General features: G+C 40.1%; 1 protein-coding gene across 3 annotated transcripts in view; it reads right to left on the minus strand.

Moving 5' to 3' along the window:
- Positions 1-1,462: 1,462 nt before the first annotated feature.
- ASRGL1 (asparaginase and isoaspartyl peptidase 1) overlaps positions 1,463-18,565 on the minus strand; it is a 36,865-nt gene continuing 19,762 nt past the window's right edge. For all 3 annotated transcript variants that reach the window (XM_090034733.1, XM_090034738.1, XM_090034730.1), the window contains 4 exons: positions 17,094-17,248; positions 11,891-12,009; positions 6,009-6,119; positions 1,463-3,078 (listed from right to left, as the gene is read on the minus strand). In XM_090034733.1, coding sequence (XP_089890859.1) covers positions 2,849-3,078; positions 6,009-6,119; positions 11,891-12,009; positions 17,094-17,248 — 615 coding nt within the window. In that variant the 3' untranslated portion in view covers positions 1,463-2,848. The remainder of the gene's footprint in view (positions 3,079-6,008; positions 6,120-11,890; positions 12,010-17,093; positions 17,249-18,565) is intronic.

Genomic DNA, 18,565 nt, shown 5'->3' on the forward strand with positions numbered 1-18,565 from the left:
CTCTAGTGGCAAAATCCAGTACCAGTACAGTGGCCAGAAGAATGGATGCTTGCAAGTAAAGAACCTAGAGGAGGAGGCTGGACTGGAGGAGAACTTGGGACTGTGTGGTTACTGAATTCCCTACACAGGCCTTGTCATGTAAAGTTGCAGGATGAGAATCAGGTCTGACAAATCTGTTCCTCAGTCATGATAGTTTTCTACTCCAAGGGTGAGCCTGTTCAAGTCCACAACTCATTCAAAAGTCACTTAGACTGTGAAATAGACTCCAAAGGCTCTAAGAACCATCACAAACCTCACACCTTCCACCCCAATTGCAAGACACCCATCTTTGACCTGTACAAACAAATAAAAACACCAGGATTATGCAACAGTACATATGCATTTAAAAAAACCCCTCTATTACAACAGAACATCTTACTACATACAATTATTCTAATCAAGAGAAAATAAGACAAGGGACAGATGTTAGTTATGATAAACTACCAGTTTTATTGAAGTGCTTTTTCTGAGGATACAATTACTGAGATGAATTAACCATGTATTAGGTACTTAATGTACCTTTTAATGACACTAGATTTCTACTAACTGCTACTAAGGTGACCAGTGATGTTATATTGCATCTGGGTTTTAGTTCTGGGATAGAGGTTTGTCTCTCCAAAGGTCAGGAGAGATGTTCACCTAAATTCCGCAGGCTGGCAATTTGTATCTTCTTTTTGATCCAGATGAAAAAGGGATAGGTCTCTGACCAAGTATTAGTTATAAAGGCAGGATTTTTATTTTCCATTGCCCTGCATAAGGGGAGGAATGCAGCCAATAGCACAATGTAGCAGAGCAAGATGGATTCTTATACACTTACCTGAAGTTATCTGCTTGGGGTGATGGCGGACTGTAGAGTCTAGAACTCGACTTTCTCCCTTGTCTCAACTCCTTTAAAATCTGCAGGCCACAAACTAAAACAGAGCTCCCACAGGCTCCAAAGAATGTTGTGTGCATGAAGCCGAGCTCATACTGCTTCCTTCCACACAGGCCAAGGACAATCTGGCCCTGTACTCATCATTTGTTTTGAGAAGTGTGCACTTTTCCATATAGGTTCTTGAACTCACTGGGAGTCCTCTTCTGATTAAAAAAATGATTTTTCCTTATGTTCACACAGCAGGAGGACAGCTTACCAGACTCACCCTAAATTCCTTTGTAATCTGACAAGCAGCGGCTGATGACCAGATCAACAGATATACTTCATGCCCTCCTCGAGGCAATGCAATACATTAGTACTTCATAAAAAAAAATAAATACTCTTTTCCCATGGATTGTCCACATCCCACTACACATTAATCATTTTTAACTTCTGGAGAAATGTGGGTTAAAGTGCAAGACAACTAGATAAGATTGACAAACCTACCATTCTAAATAATCTACTTCATCATGCTTCATTTTATATTGGAAATGGATCTTAAAAACACAGTTAGGATCTGTTATGTTTATTTGGTATATTTCATAAAGGAACATGCTGTAGTATTAGCATACCATAAGCTGATCATCTGTTTTCAAAGGAAATACAGATCATAACATGGCTAAACATATGTTAGGTTATTAAATTACGTAGTAATAAAATATAATAGGTGTAGTTAACAGTAGAAAACAGGGCTTCCTTTCACAAAGATGTTATGAAAGTCTTCCTAAAAATTTCTTGCTTCACAAATAAACTGTATTTTCATGGAAAAAAATTACATTGGGACAAGGGGAAGTAAACACCTATGACACTGAGGAATTGAAAGCTTACCACAAATTTAACCAAGTGCTATAGATTTCATAGAAGACTGCATCAGCTCCATATCAAGAAAGCTTGTTAAGAGAGGCAATTCTATTTGTTGTTTCATAGCTTGCTTTTATGACTTAATTACTTCAGAAAATTACTTTCCAGTTAATCATCATGAATCTTTCTCATCTATGTATTTATGAGGTGCCTATCACCTTCTAATCTACCAACAAAGAACGTTTGCTGCTTTGTTTACAATTTTAATGAAGTCTTGGCTTTCCATTTTATAACATAGATCTGACTAATAAAATTCTCCCCCACCTAATTTTAGTTTGTGGCTTCCCCCCCATAAGACTAACAAATACATTAAAGCTTCTGTGTGTCAGATTCCCTTGAGGCAGGCACTTCATGTTTTTTCCTGGTTAAATGATTAAGGACTTGTTATTCCAAGGTTTTGATAATAATGTAGTCTTAAATTTTATACTGTAGTCTAAATGTAGCTCAGTTGACAGCTGTCACCAAATGATGGCTGTTCAAAGACCTTGGTACAGTTCTTGTTTTACTTACTATTTAGCTTAGGCTGCATCTGTTTCTTTTCTAAAATGAGTAAGAGGATTTTGTGCTAAAAAGCTTGTCTAACATCTCTCCTAACTATATAGTTGGTTCAATAATCCATTTAAACAAATCCTACTTCTCAATGAAGAGAAGCAGCTGTTAAAGTTCAATTTTTAATTGCCAGGTGTTTACCTCACTGCAGCATCATCACTTGACCTGGAAGTCTCAGAGATTAAGAATGAAGATGAATTCCTCTCTCATTCTGACACTTCCTGTCTCTAATGGAGGGCTGATGCACTAACCAGAAAACTGGGGAAACTTTCATGCATCGCTTGCCCGTATTCTAACCCTGTGCCTTTCAGAGACATTTAAATATCCAGAGCCATGATTGGCTCTGTGTCTAAATCTGTTTGCTTACAAACCATGGTGAGTTCTTCAAATATTTAATAGGGGTAAATCTTTTCTGAAAAAGACATCAATTGTCTCTGCACCAAGACTTCAGATCTTTACTTTGCTCCGCAGTCGACTTCTACATCTTCAAAATCCTTCAGATGTTAGTGTTTCTTCAAAGGATTTTGTAAGCCTCTCTCCAGTGTAAATGCCATAATACAACTGGTCATCTTTCACTGTAGCCCAGGACATTTGCTTGGTGGAGAACCTTGCTGCCCAGTCCCCTGAACTGCTGACAACAATGACACCTCCCAATCCTCCCACCCTTGTTTTCATGCAATTTAAAGCAGTATCAGAAGCCTCCTCTGGTGACAATCCTGAAAACAAGAACATAAGATTAACAGTTACGTAAAACCTGCCTCTGGCTCCCATAGAAATCCATGCAAAACTTCCTTCAAACCCTATGAAGAACCAGCCCCAGTCTATTTTCTTCCTTTATTAAATGCCAACTATTTACAAATAGAGCAGGGATGAAGGAAATACTTCATTTATCTGAAGGATGTGAACAGTTGCAAAAGAATTGCATTACTTTAGCACAGTAGTTATGTAGCTTCAAATTATTCACAGGTTTCAATCTTTGAAGTAGAATAAGTGATCAACCTTATAAATTCAGTGATGCGCTGTGTTTTTTGTGGGTGTTTACACTTAGTGTGCTGCAAGATTACTGCTAGAAGCCTGACATGAAATTTGTCCATCAAGTTCATGATGTTCATGATCATAAATACACTGCCCCAGTCATAAACTCACAGAACACTGAAGAGCTCAGAAAGTATAAATTTAGGTATGGTATTAATTTTGGTAATTTGGAAAGTGATGTTATTGCAGGTACAGGATCTGTAGGTGGTTAAGCTATGCTTGTGACAATAAGGCTGAATGGACTATACAAAGACACCAGGAGCTAATAGATATTCTTTACCACACTTACTAATTCTTACTAATCGGAACATTTTATAAACAAGTTGAAAGTATTGGTTTGCATCATACATAGAAGTCTGGTATTAGCTGTCTATTAGGCTCTAATGTATAAGCTATAGCCCTGAATTTTTGTCCAGAAATGTAATGGTACTCAGTCTTCATACCAAATCAGCTATGGTGTTACATACGGTAGGGTGCACATTTCCTACCAGTGATATGCATGAAGCCTTCCCTCAAACTTGGGGGGGTGGAGAGGAACAGAATGGAATGTATTCGCAATCTTTGTTACACTGGCTGGCTAGAATTCTTATAATTTTAGCTATGGGTGCAATCCTGGCGATTGAAATTAATGCTACTGACTAGAACAGGGTCAGGATTTCACTCTATGACTTTTCATCAAGGCAACAGCTGCTGCCATAAGGCAAAAAATTCCAATAGATGTTAAGATTTTGACAACAGTTCACAGCTTATACGTAACAAGAATTAACTGAATTTGCATCAATCTAATTGTAGAAACAAAGCATACTGCTCCAAGAAATCCTTCAAATACTAGGAATCTAAAGTGATTTTTACAAATGAAATGTGTTGAGGGGCGACCAGGCTGCATTACACATATCTTGAGTGCTATTACATACATTATTTCTCTTCCAAATATAGGTAATTAGGAGGGCATTTTTCAAATTCTCTTTGGAGACTAGGTCTAATTTTCAAAAATGAATCAAACACTTAAAAGCTTATGTTTCTCTGTCAGCGAGGTAGGTTCTTTTGTGAATTTTACCCTACACATGGGTGTTAATGCAAAACACTGTAGTCCTTTACTTGTGTACGTAGCCTCACTAAAAATCACTGGAACTACTCTTGTGAACATACGTTGCTCATGTGACTGAAGCCCTGCAGGAATGGTCCTAAAATAAGATTATTTAAATGATAATTTAGGAATTTTCACTATTCTTAAATATGCTGCTTCTGTGGACTGCTCTAGAACTCAAAGTTGCAATGACTTGTGGGATTAATTTTGGCCCCTTCTTTAAGGGACAAAGGACTGTCTATTGTGGTATTTGCCTGCCAGTAGGATTATTCTTCAGGGTATGGAGAATGTTTTCCCCCAGGAAATATTTAGAAATACATATATATTTTAAAGAAGTGGTTGCAGTGGTGAGAAATAGGTTTAAATGAGATTTCTTTCTCCATTGCAAAATTTGTGTCAGTGAGAAAAGAAGCTGGCCCATAGTTCTTTACAGTAAATTAAAGTTTGGGGCATTACACATGAAAGGAATGAATAGATGACAGAGGTGAAGTTGTGGCACATAAGGTCTTTAAGAAGGCACATAACCTGCATAGGATCTTATATTTTATGCTTTTGCCTTATTTCTTTTGGCCAAGTCAAGAGAGTTAACTGCGAATAGCGTACATGAATAAAACACGTGATCGGTATAGAAATCTTCTCAGCTGTTACTAGCTTTCCTGTTTTATGTTTCTCTAATAAATATGTAAATTACAAGTGTTCTACCATCATTCAGATTCTGTTAAGAATCTCAGAAGTTAAGTAGATGTTTGTAACATCTGTAAAGTGCAGCTATCTAAAAGTAGTAGTGATGTCTATATTAATGGTTTTATAATTGCATGCAATAAGTATAGTGCTTTTGCTAGGTTTACAGGATGTAATATAATCAAGGGTTTCAATGACATCCCAACTCATGAAGGTAAAGCTCGAAAGGGTCACCCGCAGTTAGATTGTGTTACAGTCACATGAGACACTCCATGTCAGCTGTTTACCACATAGCACAGAGTCTACCTAACATACAGTTCAGAATACTTTCCAAAACAAAATTAAATTTCAGTCATATTCATTTCTTTTTAAATACAAAAAGTGTTTTTCAAAGCGTGTCTTTTGCTGTGAGCCATTTTTTAACCCTATTGTTATAACCTGTTTGTACAGAATCTGAATATCCTTCTTTTTTTGTTATAGAACTCTAGTATTTCTCTCCACCTTGCTTGTTTTCAAATTCTTTGCTCATGAAGCTATTGCTTACGAAGGGAAATTTATTTGTTTAAGAAAGGTCAAACATGAAATAATGTACATAGTTAATGACATTTTGTTATACTGCATCTAAAATGTGACAGACTCAAGTAAGGATATTTTTGGTAATTAGACAGTTGGAATTTATCTTACTAATATTTTTATTACTCTTACTAATATTTTGTGTTCTTAGAAATAACTCAACCAAAAACTTCTGGGAAAAACTGCAACACCAAGAGTATAATTTACATGTTGTGAATGTTTGGTGAGAGTTCCAACTTCACCTTTCTTCATTCAGAAGTTATATTATACCTTGTTCCATGTGATACAGGATCAATCGTGCTAGAACCACCTTCATAATGCTTTCTCCATGGCCTGTGGTGGAAGTAGCACCAACATGGTTGTCAGCATAACCTCCACTTCCTGCTCAGAGAACACAGGGAAAGAAAAAAACCCCATAACTTAAGTGACCCTTCTCCATGCTTTATAACCAGGGAACTGGGTTTTCCATTTCTCACAGAAAAACATAAAAAAAATCATGGTTCCCCTTTCACCCAAAAAAAATATGGATTTTTAATTAACGGAGAAACATGTAGATGTTCCACTTTTGCAAAGATTTCTCTGCACGCTGACAGAATTCAGCCTGCAAGGGACTGGGGGAGTGGGAGGACAGGCAGGGGCTGCCACATGTATATCTGTGCAAACATGTGCACAAGGCCACCAGGCAGCATGGAGAGCAACTCCTGCAGATAAACCTGCGGGAGCTGGTGGAGTGGAGGAAGGATTAAGGCCCCCCATAGGGAGGGAGTTAGGCACGGCTGGGGCTGCTGCCCGGCCAGGCGGTGCGTGGGACTTGGGGCACCAGGCCAGAATCTGCAGCCACAGGGCCCTGGTGGGGAGCAAGACAGAGCCATGGGTGGCTCGTCTGGGGGGCAGGGCTGACTCCCCAGCACTCCCGGGGGAGGTCTGGGTGCATGTGCCCCCCAGATTTGTGCACAGGGTGGAGGCAGGTTGCCCGGTGTGGCCTTGGGGCTCCCCACCCTGCTGCCTTCCCCCTGGGGCCTCTGTGGCCCAGCAGGCAGGAACCAGCACGGCAGGGCAGTGCGGGGAAACTCCTTGCCACTGCAAGCCCCCTGCCCATCCAGCAGCAGTGGGGGTGGCAGCACAGAGTTGTGCCCCCTGCTGCTGCTTCGCCATGGCAGCGTGAGGCTTGCAGTGGTGGTTGCGAGCTTCCCTGCCCAGCCAGTCTACCCTGCTGTGCCAGATCCTGCCAGCTGGGCCACAGAGGCACTGGGGGAGGACAGCAGGGTGGGGAGTCTGAGCCCACATCTGCCCTCCTTGTGGGCTACACTCTGGCCATGGCACTCCTGGGGGACGTGGAGCCAGGTTCTGTTCCACTGCAGTGGCCACTGCCTCCTGCAGGTGGCTCAGGTGCTGTTGCAAGGAGCTGGGGGAGGGGGTTGTGGACCCAAGACCCTGGCCCTGTAGCCCTGGCAGTTGGGGGCTCCCTCTGGCATGGATGGGATTGGAGGGGTGGGGGGGAGGGCTGTGGCTTGGGAGTGAGAGGCCTGGACCTGTGTCTTGGTGAGTGAAGGGGAAGGGGGAGCTCTAGTTTTCCATGATAAAAATCCCCAAATCAAATAACAAAATGTAAGTATTTAGAATTTATTTTATTATAGTGATTGAGGCACTGATATGCTTTCAGATTGCTTTAAAATTGTAAATATATCAATAAAACATTGTGTTCTGTGTTCAGTTGATATCAATATATATATTGGCACTTCATTTTAATTGCAGATTTTGGGGTTTTAATCAGAGAATTTGCAATTTTTAAAACAAAAAAACCAGGATCTTCATTTATAAAAATAAAAAAAGATTAAAAAAAAAAATCAAAACAGCTAAAATCCAGAAATTTATTATTTCAAGTTACAGGTCAACTTCTGGAAATTCTGTGGACTTCTGGGGAGGCAAAACCAGTTTAAGGTAACGTGATTTTTTTTTAGTTCTGATTTTTTTAATATAGTTTCAGCAACAGAATATATGAGAGAAATTAGCAACAGTTGGAAGAGGCTGATTGTTGAGATATAAAGGTTGGAAAGGTAGCACGCAATAGGGAAGGAAGAAAAATAAGGAACTAGAGATTAGGATGGAGAAATGAATACAGTTTCCTGTTCAAAAGAGAAGATGCAGGTGGATTCAGGAAAGGGCAGCAAGGCAACTTTGGCAACGGTGGGAGGTAGCTGATCAGGTGCTAAGGAGTTAGCTGTGCCTGCACTAACAAATAACTGGCTGGAAAAGAACACTGTAGGAATGTGAAGACCAATGGGCAGACACAATGCAAGAGCTAGCTAGGAAATAAGACAGACAGCATGCTAATACGCAGGGAAGAGCAGCCCTCAAGCTTGTTGGTACATTAAAAAGGGTGCAGTGATTTAGTGGAGCCCCGGGGAGCCGCAGGGTAACTTTTCCTTCCTATAGGATTAAGTAATAGATTTAACTATGGCAGAAAGGACATGCAGGACAGACATAATATTAGTTTTCAAATAGTTAAAAAGTTATCATAAAGAAGTTTAAAAAAAACAGAGAAAGAAAAGAGGGGGAAGGGCAAAGAGAAACAAATCTTGGGAAAACTTCCTAATTGTACACACAGTAGGACACTAAAACAGGCTACCTAAGAAGGTTGTGAATTCTCCTTCCATGAAGATTTACAAGGAAAGGTTGGTTGGGTATGTGCATGGGGTAGTGTGGTGGTTCTCAACCTTTTGAACCTTATGTCCCACCTATGCAAGGTCAAAAAATCCTGGTCCCACTGGTCAATGAGTGGGGGGGGGGGGTCCCTGCAGAGACCAGTTGAAGAGTGTGCTGGGGGGTGGGGGAAGGAAGTACACTCAGCAGCCAATCGAAACACGCACGCAAAAGTGAAACCGGAAGTCCCACTGTGGCATGACCCAAGTCCCATCTAGAGGACCTTCATGTCCCACCAATGGGATGTGTCCCACCAGCTGAGAAACCCTGGGGTAGGGTGAGAACAGTAAATCCTGCATCATTACAGAGGATTGGAATAAGATCCTTGAGGTCATTTCATGAACAATACAAAAGTTCAGATTCTACAGCTAATTTATATCCTAACAAAATGCTCATATAAAAACTGCCACTCACTGAACTACATCTTTAAAAAAAATTAAAGTTGATCCAGGGCAATTAAAAGTAGTTGTTGTCTAGGCACTCTGGAGAATTGAGTCATTTTCTCAGTTTTTGACTCCTTCAATTTTCTTTAATTCAAAGATAATTACAATGGTAAAACTATCTCTCATCACAAGACATGGTTATACTAATCACAGAACCATAGAAAATTAGGGTTGAAAGGGACCTCAGGAGGTCATCTAGTCCAACCCCCTGCTCAAAGCAGGACCACCCCCAACTAGACTGTCCCGGCCAAAGCTTTGTTTGGCCTTGTCTTAAAAACCTCCAAAGATGGGGATATCACAACCTCTCTGGGTAACCTGTTCCCATGCTTTACTACCTGTCTAGTGATAACTTTTTCTCTAATATCTAACTTAAAAACTTTCCTTGCTGCAACTTGAGACCGTTCTGCCACCACTGAACAGTCTAGCTCCATCCTCTTTCAAACGCCCCTTCAGGTAGTTGAAGGCTGTTATTAAATCTCCTCTCAGTCTCTTCTTATCTAGATTAAGCCCAGTTCTCTCAGTTTTTCCTCATAAGTCATGTCCCCTAGCCCCCTCACCATTTTTGTTCCCCTCTGCTGGTCTCCATCCAATTTGTCCACATCCTTTCTGTAGTGGGGTGGCCAAAACTGAACACAGTACTCCAGATGTAGCCTCATCAGAACTGAATAGTGGGGAATAATCATTTCCCTTGACTTACTGGCAATGCTCCTACCAATGCAGCCCAGGATGCTGTTAGCCTTCTTGGCAACAAGGGCACACTGCTGGCTCATATTCAGGTTAATGTCCACTGTAACCCCCAGGTCCTTTTCTGCAGAGCTGCTGCTCAGCTACTCAGCCCCCAGCCTGTACTGGTACATGGGATTGTTCTGTCCTAAGTGCAGGATTTTGCACTTGTCCTTTCTGAACCTCATGAGATTCCTTCTGGCCCAATCTCCAATTTGTCTAGGTCACTCTGAATCCTAGCCCTCAGCATATCTACTACTCCCCCGAGCTTGGTGTCATTTGTAAACTTGCTGAGGGTGCACTCTATGCCATCTTCCAGGTCATTGAAGACTGAACAAAATTGGCCCCAGGACTGACCCCTGAGGCACTCCACTTGAAACCAGCTGTGAACCTGACATTGAGCCATTGATTACTACCCTCTAAGCCCAATGCTCCAGCCAGTTTTCTCTCCAACTTACAGTCCATTCACCCAGCCTGGACTTCCTTAGGTTGCCTGCAAGAATGTTGTGGGAGACTGTATCAAAAGCCTTGCTAAAAATCAAGGTCTGCCCACATCCACAGAGCCATTCATCTCAGAGAAGGCAATCAGATTAGTCAGGTATGACTTGTCCTTGGTGAAACCATGCTGACTCTTCCTAATCATCTTCAAGTGCTTAGAAATTGATTCCTTGAGGATCTGCACCATGATTTTTCCAGGGACCGAGGTGAGGCCAACTGTTCTGAAGTTCTCTGGATCTTCCTTTTTCTCTTTCTTAAATATGTTCGCCCTTTTCCAATCATCCGGGGCCACTCCTGATCACCATGAGTTTTCAAAGATGATGGCTAATGGCTCTACAATCTCATCAGCCAACTCCCTCAGCACCCTTCGGGGGACGAAAAATTCTTACGGAAAAGGCTATTTATGATATGTTGAGAAGGAGTCTTGGTTCAGCAACCGAACCAACTGAAGTTGCAAACTGAAAATCCAATCAATAGGTATCAAAATATTTCTCCTGATCAGCTGCTGCTAGGAGTGCCATTTGAATTTGGAACATATTTTTCTAAAATAATTACAATTTTTCCAGATTCCAGTTCTATGAAAATTTCACGAAGAACTCACTAGCCACATCCAGATGAGCAGGGACAAGTTGCAGTGACACACCTTGTGGCACTGAACAAGTAGCAGTGGCATACCCACGCCACGTGTGCTCTAGCATGCAGCAGGGTGGGCCAGGTGAGGTAGGGGAGACTGGGGCCAGCAACTATACATAGTTGCTGGCCGCAGCAGCCTTACCTGGGGTCCTGGGGACCTCCCAGGACTGCAGCCAGAGCAGAAAGCCTGGCCAGCCACCAGAGTATGGCTCTGGCCATGCAGGCTCTGGTTTTGGGCAGCACACACTGCTACCACGTGTGCTGCCCCAAGTTTTTTCGGTTTGTTTTTTTTTCACCTTGGCATCTCCTGGGTTCAAAAAACTCTCCAAGGTAGCAATGCAGCAAATATCTGTATGTGTGGTATGTGATGCCACAGACAGGTCTGCAGTGCCACATACTGCATGTCCATGCTCACCTGGATGTGGACACTAGGTGAGCCTTGGGGCGAGTCTGCCTCATGAGAGAAACTTGCTGGGGAAGGGATTTCAAGCCTCTTTATATAGAAATGAGTCATTTTTTATGTTTTGTCTGGTCCCCACCTGCCATGCTCTCAAGAGAGATTTCTGTGGCTTTTAATGAACAAAGAACATATTGAAAGATTCAAAGCATTAAATTAAAATGACTGGCAACTTAAGTCACTTTTGAGACCTCTGGCTGAATTTTCCTCTTTGATATAATGTAACTCCAGTGACAAAGCTGAAATTGCATCCGATTAAAATGAAATAAGGGGAAAGGAAAAACATCTAATCCTATTCTTTATTAATTGTGATTTCTTTCTTTGAAAGATTCCTGGATTAGAAGTGATCTGAATAATTAACAGATAGCACCTTGAAGGAAGAAAGGCTGAACTTTTGCCTGCCTTGAAGTCCAAAAGCAGGTTAGATACTGGATTTGTGAAAAGGGACCTGAAAGTGAAAACTCAGACCTAACTGAGTTAGGGTTCCAGGGGAAGGAGAAAAATAAAATTCTTCTATTTCTAAGTTTAAAAAAAGCTGAATAACAAATGAATTTGTTACATTAAGGACCTGTCTGCAATGTTGATATGTTCATAACATGTTAGATCACCCAGGTCAATATATCATTTAAATAAATACTAATATATATAACACACACACAAATCTACTGAGAACAATACACTTTTCTTTACCCTACCTATACATGCTGTATCACCAACACGGCCAACCAGTTTATTAGTGAGTCCCCCAGTGGATGTTGCACAAGCTACATTTCCTTCACTGTCTATAGCAACGGCACCAACTGTTCCAAGGTCTCTGCCAAGAATAACAAATCCCAAAATTAGGTAGAGTTAAGAATATATGCCAAAGCATATTGTGTCCATTCCACAGCTAGTTTTTCAAAAATACAAGATCATGACAAAACTAAAATTTAACATTGTGAATTTTGACACTAAAATAATGTCATTTTCACATCACCATGTTTTTAATGTAAGGCGTTTCACACAATGTGCAATATGTAACAAGACTGGCACTGTCAGAGTTAACAGCACAGATCAAAGTCATACATCAAACACTTATCTGATTCCCCCCCACAATATGTTCATCTTGTACAGCATGAAAGCTTTCATTTGGAAAGAAAAGGTTCTTACTTCTCCTGTTTGTGAAAACTTTTGAATGCAACTGTCATGAATCTCACTGCTTTTAGGAGGAAGTTCTGCCTCAGAATTCCTCAAGAAAAAGCCTTTTGCAGTCTCTTTCTCCCAAAAGACACCCTGAAGCCAGCCCTAGGAGCTTCATAAGGGGCAAGCCTCTGCCTTACAGACCCTGGCTCTTCTCTGTCCCTGGATTCCCTGGCAATCCATAGCACTCCCACGTCAAAGATCTCCTTCTTTTTGGTAAGCTCCTGAGAATAGGGGTGGTGTTTCCCCTTTCAGAAAGGGGGACAAGAGGGTGTTGAGTGTTGATATCTCAAACAGCACAGTGAACACCTCAGTTCCAGACAAACAACCATTATTGTGCCACTGCAGTTCCTTCCGTCCTTCCTTGGACTCTACTTTGTTCTCCCAGAGACTATTGCTTTCCCCTCTACTGTTCTCCTTGAGACTACTCACTCCTCCTCTTTGTCAACTCTTTCTTCCCTTAGATTGTCTACGTCTTACCTAGGACTGCTTTCTTTTTCCATCTCCTCCAGAATCTCACTCTCTTTCCTTGGGCACAATTCAGTCATCCTCCCCACACTTTTTTGTTTTTTCAAAATCTCAGTATTAACCTGGGGACAACACTTGCCCAATAAGATAAAACAGAGTCATGGAGAACCAATCAGAGAGCAGTCTCTGTGGACTGCTGTGAGACCTACACTACCACCTGCCTCTGGAGTAAAGACATATAGGTATCCCACTTATGAAATTATTTACATCAACACATGCTTACATTCAACCCTGCAACTTGTTCCCCATCAAGTAGAAGTCAGCCGACTTAGCATTATTTAGCCACAGTCCTAAAATGCTCTGCACTATCCTCCTGTCCCCTATTAGTTAAATGCACCAAAGGTACATTACTTAGCTGTACAGTAACTGGGATTCTTTAATTTGTGTAGTCAATATACATTTCACTCCTGTTGTGTTTAGACCCTATGTTTTATGAATAGCAGTGTTGACTGGAACTACACATGAACCTCAACTAGACTTATGCTTTTACACAGAAGGCCACAGCCACCCACACTTACTTTGCTCCGTCACTGCCGAATTTGGATGTTTTAGGATTCTAAAATAGCAAGGAAGGAGGGCAGATTTTGCAGTTTAGGTACAAATTGCATCTCCAGTAACTCCAGATACATTATACGTTAAGTAAGTTATCCTTGAGTGTTTGTCCATAAATTACATTTCTGACTAAATATATTCTAGTGTTGGCCATTCAGAAGTAGCAACCTAAACCAAAAAGGTGGGTAGTGAAAGTCTTGATACAAAGGGATTTTCATACAGCATTGCCATAAGCAGCATGTGATCTAAACACTTCCATAATGGAGTAGAAATTCATGAAAATACATACAAATACAACTAGGTAACTACTTTGCACAGATCTAGAACAGAAATACTTCAAGGAAGATACCCAGGCCCTACCCAATAAGCCCTAATCTGACAGGAGAATACCAGGTAGCAGGTCGTAAGAAGTCATAATGCAACCTGAAACTCACCTGGAGACCCTCTAGGTTTGTGCAGACTGTTCTTGTGGTAAGTGATACAAAAACAACATTTTTCTAGAAAACCCTAAAGGGTGTAGTTCTTTGTATATGGAAGTCTAGTGGTATACCTGCATTGCAGTGAAAGCAGTGAAGCAGACAGACCTAAGCTATAAGCTCCCTAACTTGGATACTGCTAGAAATAGGAGCTGCAGTAGCATGGATTAATCACTGAAGTATTGACTGCAGACTTGACCAGGTTCTGCAGCTCATGCTAAGTTCTGTGTAAGTGCAGATACCCTTCCAGTAGCACCCAAGTTACCCAGTTTAAAGACAGGACAAGCTACAATCCTTGAGTTGTATATATCACCTGAGGCTCTATGGGCATTGGCACAGTTTAATTTCAACCCTCATTGGATGAAGTCTGAGAAACAAATATGGGATAAAAAGAATCAATTACTTTGGATAAGAATTTAGGATGTGGTTTGATCAACACACTGAATTTGGGAAATACTATAGGACAAAGTACCTCTCCAAGTTCTGATGGATGTATTTCCTATGAAAAGAGAGAGGCCTCATACTTAAATATAGTAGAAAAACTGAATCTCACATTACTACTGGATTAACCACAGTAAGCTTCCCTAAGGTGAAGCCCTCTCAGTGACTAAAGCTCTAGTGAGGCTATCCAAGAATCTCAGAGGCCATGTCCAACTGTCTGCCTGAGATATATACTTAACCAACCCTACATGCATTGTGTGCATCATTAAAGTACACATGCTTCAGCAGACTCAAACCCTGCCTCACATCACAGTAAGAACTTGAAATGCAGCTGAATAAAAAGGTCAGCCATCATACGGAATCCACAAGGATCTTAGTAAGAGCCTTTACTGTTACAGAGAAGATCTTTCATTGGAAATGATTTCATTCTATTGAAAGCATAAATACTTTCTGTTCATTAGATATATAGTGCTATGGAAGTATGAATCTTGTAAATCAAGAGTTGCAAACCAATCATGCTGAGCTCGATTTAGGAGTATGGATGCTAGGTAACCATACTAAATTTGAAACGTCAGAGGAATGCTAAAGTTTTTCAGGTCCAGAATGAGAAGTTCTAGTCTTCTTTGGCTGCTTACAGATGTTAAAATAAAGTGTGCTTTACTGGAGCAGCACTGCGTTAGTTTGACTGGGTTCCGCAGCACCTGTATAGATCGGGTGCTTCAGCAGGGCTTTTTGGCACTTTTATTTAATAGTTGATTCAATCAGCTATTAGATAAAAACATCCAAAAAAGCCCTAGTAAAGCACACGATCTATAGAGACATTGGGTGAGTCGGGTCCAATTAACACACTACATCTTCTGGGCATGTGCTGGACTTGGCACAGGAGCACACTGAGTTTAAAGCAAAACAAAGGACAGGTTTTTTGTTGTGTTTTTTTCCAATATCTGCAAGTAACCTTGTTATTAAGAAGTACTGAAGTAGGATACACTGGCTTGAAACTAAGGAAGGACCCCTTCTCTTCCTCAAAGAGGCAGAAGAGAAACTCAATACAGTAACTTTTTTTTAGAGATGGGAGAATGGGCTGGGTAAGGAAACAGAAACTGGGTGGAATATGATCCAACTATGCTTATTTCTGAAAAATCAATGTTTAGGAGCTGTGTAGCAAGTGAAGTGTAGGTATGCAGAGGCAGATGTTCTTTTTTTTTTTTTGCAAGGTTTTTAGATGGCTCAAAAGAGCTCTGTTGATAGAAAGTGCCATCACTGATTTGTGGTGAAGACCTTTGGGAAATTAAGGGCCTTAATTAGTTAGGCACTTACAGATTGGAACCTTTAAATGCTAGTTGTTTGATGCACCTTTGTCATTAAAGTTCCCATCAAACAGGCTGCTGAATCTACTGCTTTCAGAGCTGCTAGGAGTAACATCCTCACAATTAGCTGTCCTGAAATTGATAGTTTAACATCCTCTCTATTACAGACAATTTTTTCCAGGGTAAGATCATTTGTTTTTGTTTAAGAAAACAAATAACAATCAAAATGGTAATTTCATATGCTGAATTGACTAACTGAAAAATAATGTACAGCCAAATAAATCCAGTCATTTTTATTTTTATATCATTTTAATGTTGATAATTAGCCTGGAATTTGGTATGTGTAGAAATCTTCTGCACTTTAAAAAATGACAAGAATTATTCTTTTTTTTTTTAAGTTGAGAAAGAGGTAGGAGTCCACTATAAAAGGTTGGCAAGGTTCATTAAGATATTTTTGCCTGGAAATGCTACATATTTTGGCACATTACTGGGGAAAATACCCACCCAGCTTATGAAAAAGCTCCTGAGTTTTTTTAATGTGAACTTCAGCCCACTTCAGTAAATTCTGGTAAGTCTTGAAATTGTCTGAGACCCAGCACAGGAAACTATAGCTTCACCATGAATCCCTGAACACTATTATTCTAATGAAGAAAAAAAAATTATGCTGAATTACAGAAGTTGAAGTTATTATAAGGATAACAACTGGAACCAATAAAAGGAAATGAAATCTCAGTCAAGAGGGATTCTAGACTTTATAGAAATCTAGAAACCTTCCAAACACTATATAGTAACAATAAATTAACAACACAATAAAATTAGCATTAGTCCTGGACTAGAGAATGTGAGAGTTAAAAGGTACTGACATGACAAGCAGTGAAGCACCCAATTTAAACTGCAGCTATATTGATGTTATCAGTACTAAGGACAGTGCTACCACAGCAGCAGATACAGGCACACTTAGCACCACCACCATCTATTTAGTAAGGCACTGCGGTGCCAACATTCTGGTCACAGACCATACCAGAGTCCAAATGACAGATGAGTTAGTCTCTTTTTCTTTTTTTAAGTAGAGACTTTAAATGAGGATATCTGTAGCATACTAATGCTTTTCCCCCAGAAGATCTTAGAACAGCAAAACCTACAAAAAAACCTGAAGCTGAATGTTTTAAAATGGGTCTTGAGAGATAACCAAGCCTAAGCTTAAAGCACTTCCAGGACTGAGGAGGTGACCCATGTCTGTAGGTGGAGGGGGAAAGCTAGATTCAGGCCAGATATTGGTTTCATCCAACTATCTAAAAATTCATCTGTAAGTGAGCGGTTTTGGAGAAGCATTGGAGAAACATTTACACATGGAACATTTATTTTTCATACTGAAACTATATGAATCTTAGATAATTAGCACTGTGAGTACTTACGTTTGAAATGCATGAGGATTAGAATCTGGCTCAAGGTTCTTCATCCATCTTTCCCTGGATCTTTCTGTTATGAGTTTCTCCCCTGGAATCTCAGGAACACCCATGGCCTTGGCAAAACACTGTGCACCGTAATCAGTCAGTAACATGTGCTCAGTCTGATGGGGACAGAAAATAAATGTGTTTGTGCCTTGACTTACTGTGTACAGTTTTATGTAAACATCTCATTTACACAAAGAAAGTTCTGTTTTTAACATCCTGCTAAATAGGAAAATAAAGCATGAGTATGAACTTAATCCTGCTTCCATTAAGTGGGAAAAGGCTTGAAGTTTTTTGCCTATATTTTTTCTGGTTGAACTACGAATTCTATTAGCAGACACCAACAATTTAATTAAGTGAATAATAATCTCTATTATGCAATATTTATTACAAGGGAAAAGGGATAAGACATTAATTCTTGCTGAAATAGGTAAGATTTATACACACACCGTGCTGCTAATGTGATTCTAGATATAATTTTTTAGCACTCTTCCAATCAACCAACAACACTTAGTTTATCTAAACATTGATACAAACAGGTCACTGAAGGAGTTTTAAAACTGCTTAACTGCAGCTATTTTTTCCTCCATCCAAGTCTAGTTATAGCTTGTAAAGATTGCAATTATGCTTGCATTCAGATGACGCTCACAAATATTTGCTGGTTAACCTAGGCCCAGGTCTAACAGCAGGTAACATTAATAGTAGATATGCATATACTATTAATTTGATAATTAACTCAAATTCTCTTCCCATAATATTTGCATTTGGCAAAGGTCCAAGTACTGTTCCTAAGTTAGGGCTTCCACTTACTAATCCACTTAAGCATAACCTTTAATGATATTGAAGTCAACATGGCTAAAGCCCATGTTCTTAGAATTAAGTATGTGTTTAAATATGTGATATGCCAGGGTCTAAATGAAAGTTTAAAACCATTTTTTCCTCCTCCAACTTTCCCAATTCATATATTTACTCAGTATAGCATGGAGTCACTCTGTTTCGCTACAAGCTCTGCAATTTTCTAGCAGGTTAAAGATTTGTTTAAATAAAAAAAAGGAAGTAAAAAGTGTTTTTTCTTCTCTTCTAAAAATGTCTAAATCCTTAAAACAGTTGTTCGGAACCAGCTGTTCTAAACCCAAGACATCTCTCATAAGAAGCCAGCTTTTATTTTTCAATGGTCAAAAAATTAGTGAAAGCTAATAAAGCGATTCTTGTTTTGCAGAGAACTCAGGAAGACCACAACAGGTCAGAATGAGACCAAGAAGGCTGGGTCTTTGAAACCATGGACAAATCTGATATATTACCAATTATAATAAGTGATGTTACCAAATAAAAGATTACATATCTACGCTGGGAGCATTTTAACATTTGTAGGGAAGGAGAAGAATAAAGCCAGTGTATTCTAACAAAGACAAAGTGTTCTTGCATTTGGAAGAAAG

Source organism: Crocodylus siamensis, chromosome 1, assembly GCF_052110815.1.
Source record: "Crocodylus siamensis isolate JL-2025a chromosome 1, ASM5211081v1, whole genome shotgun sequence".
NCBI lineage: Eukaryota > Metazoa > Chordata > Crocodylia > Crocodylidae > Crocodylus > Crocodylus siamensis.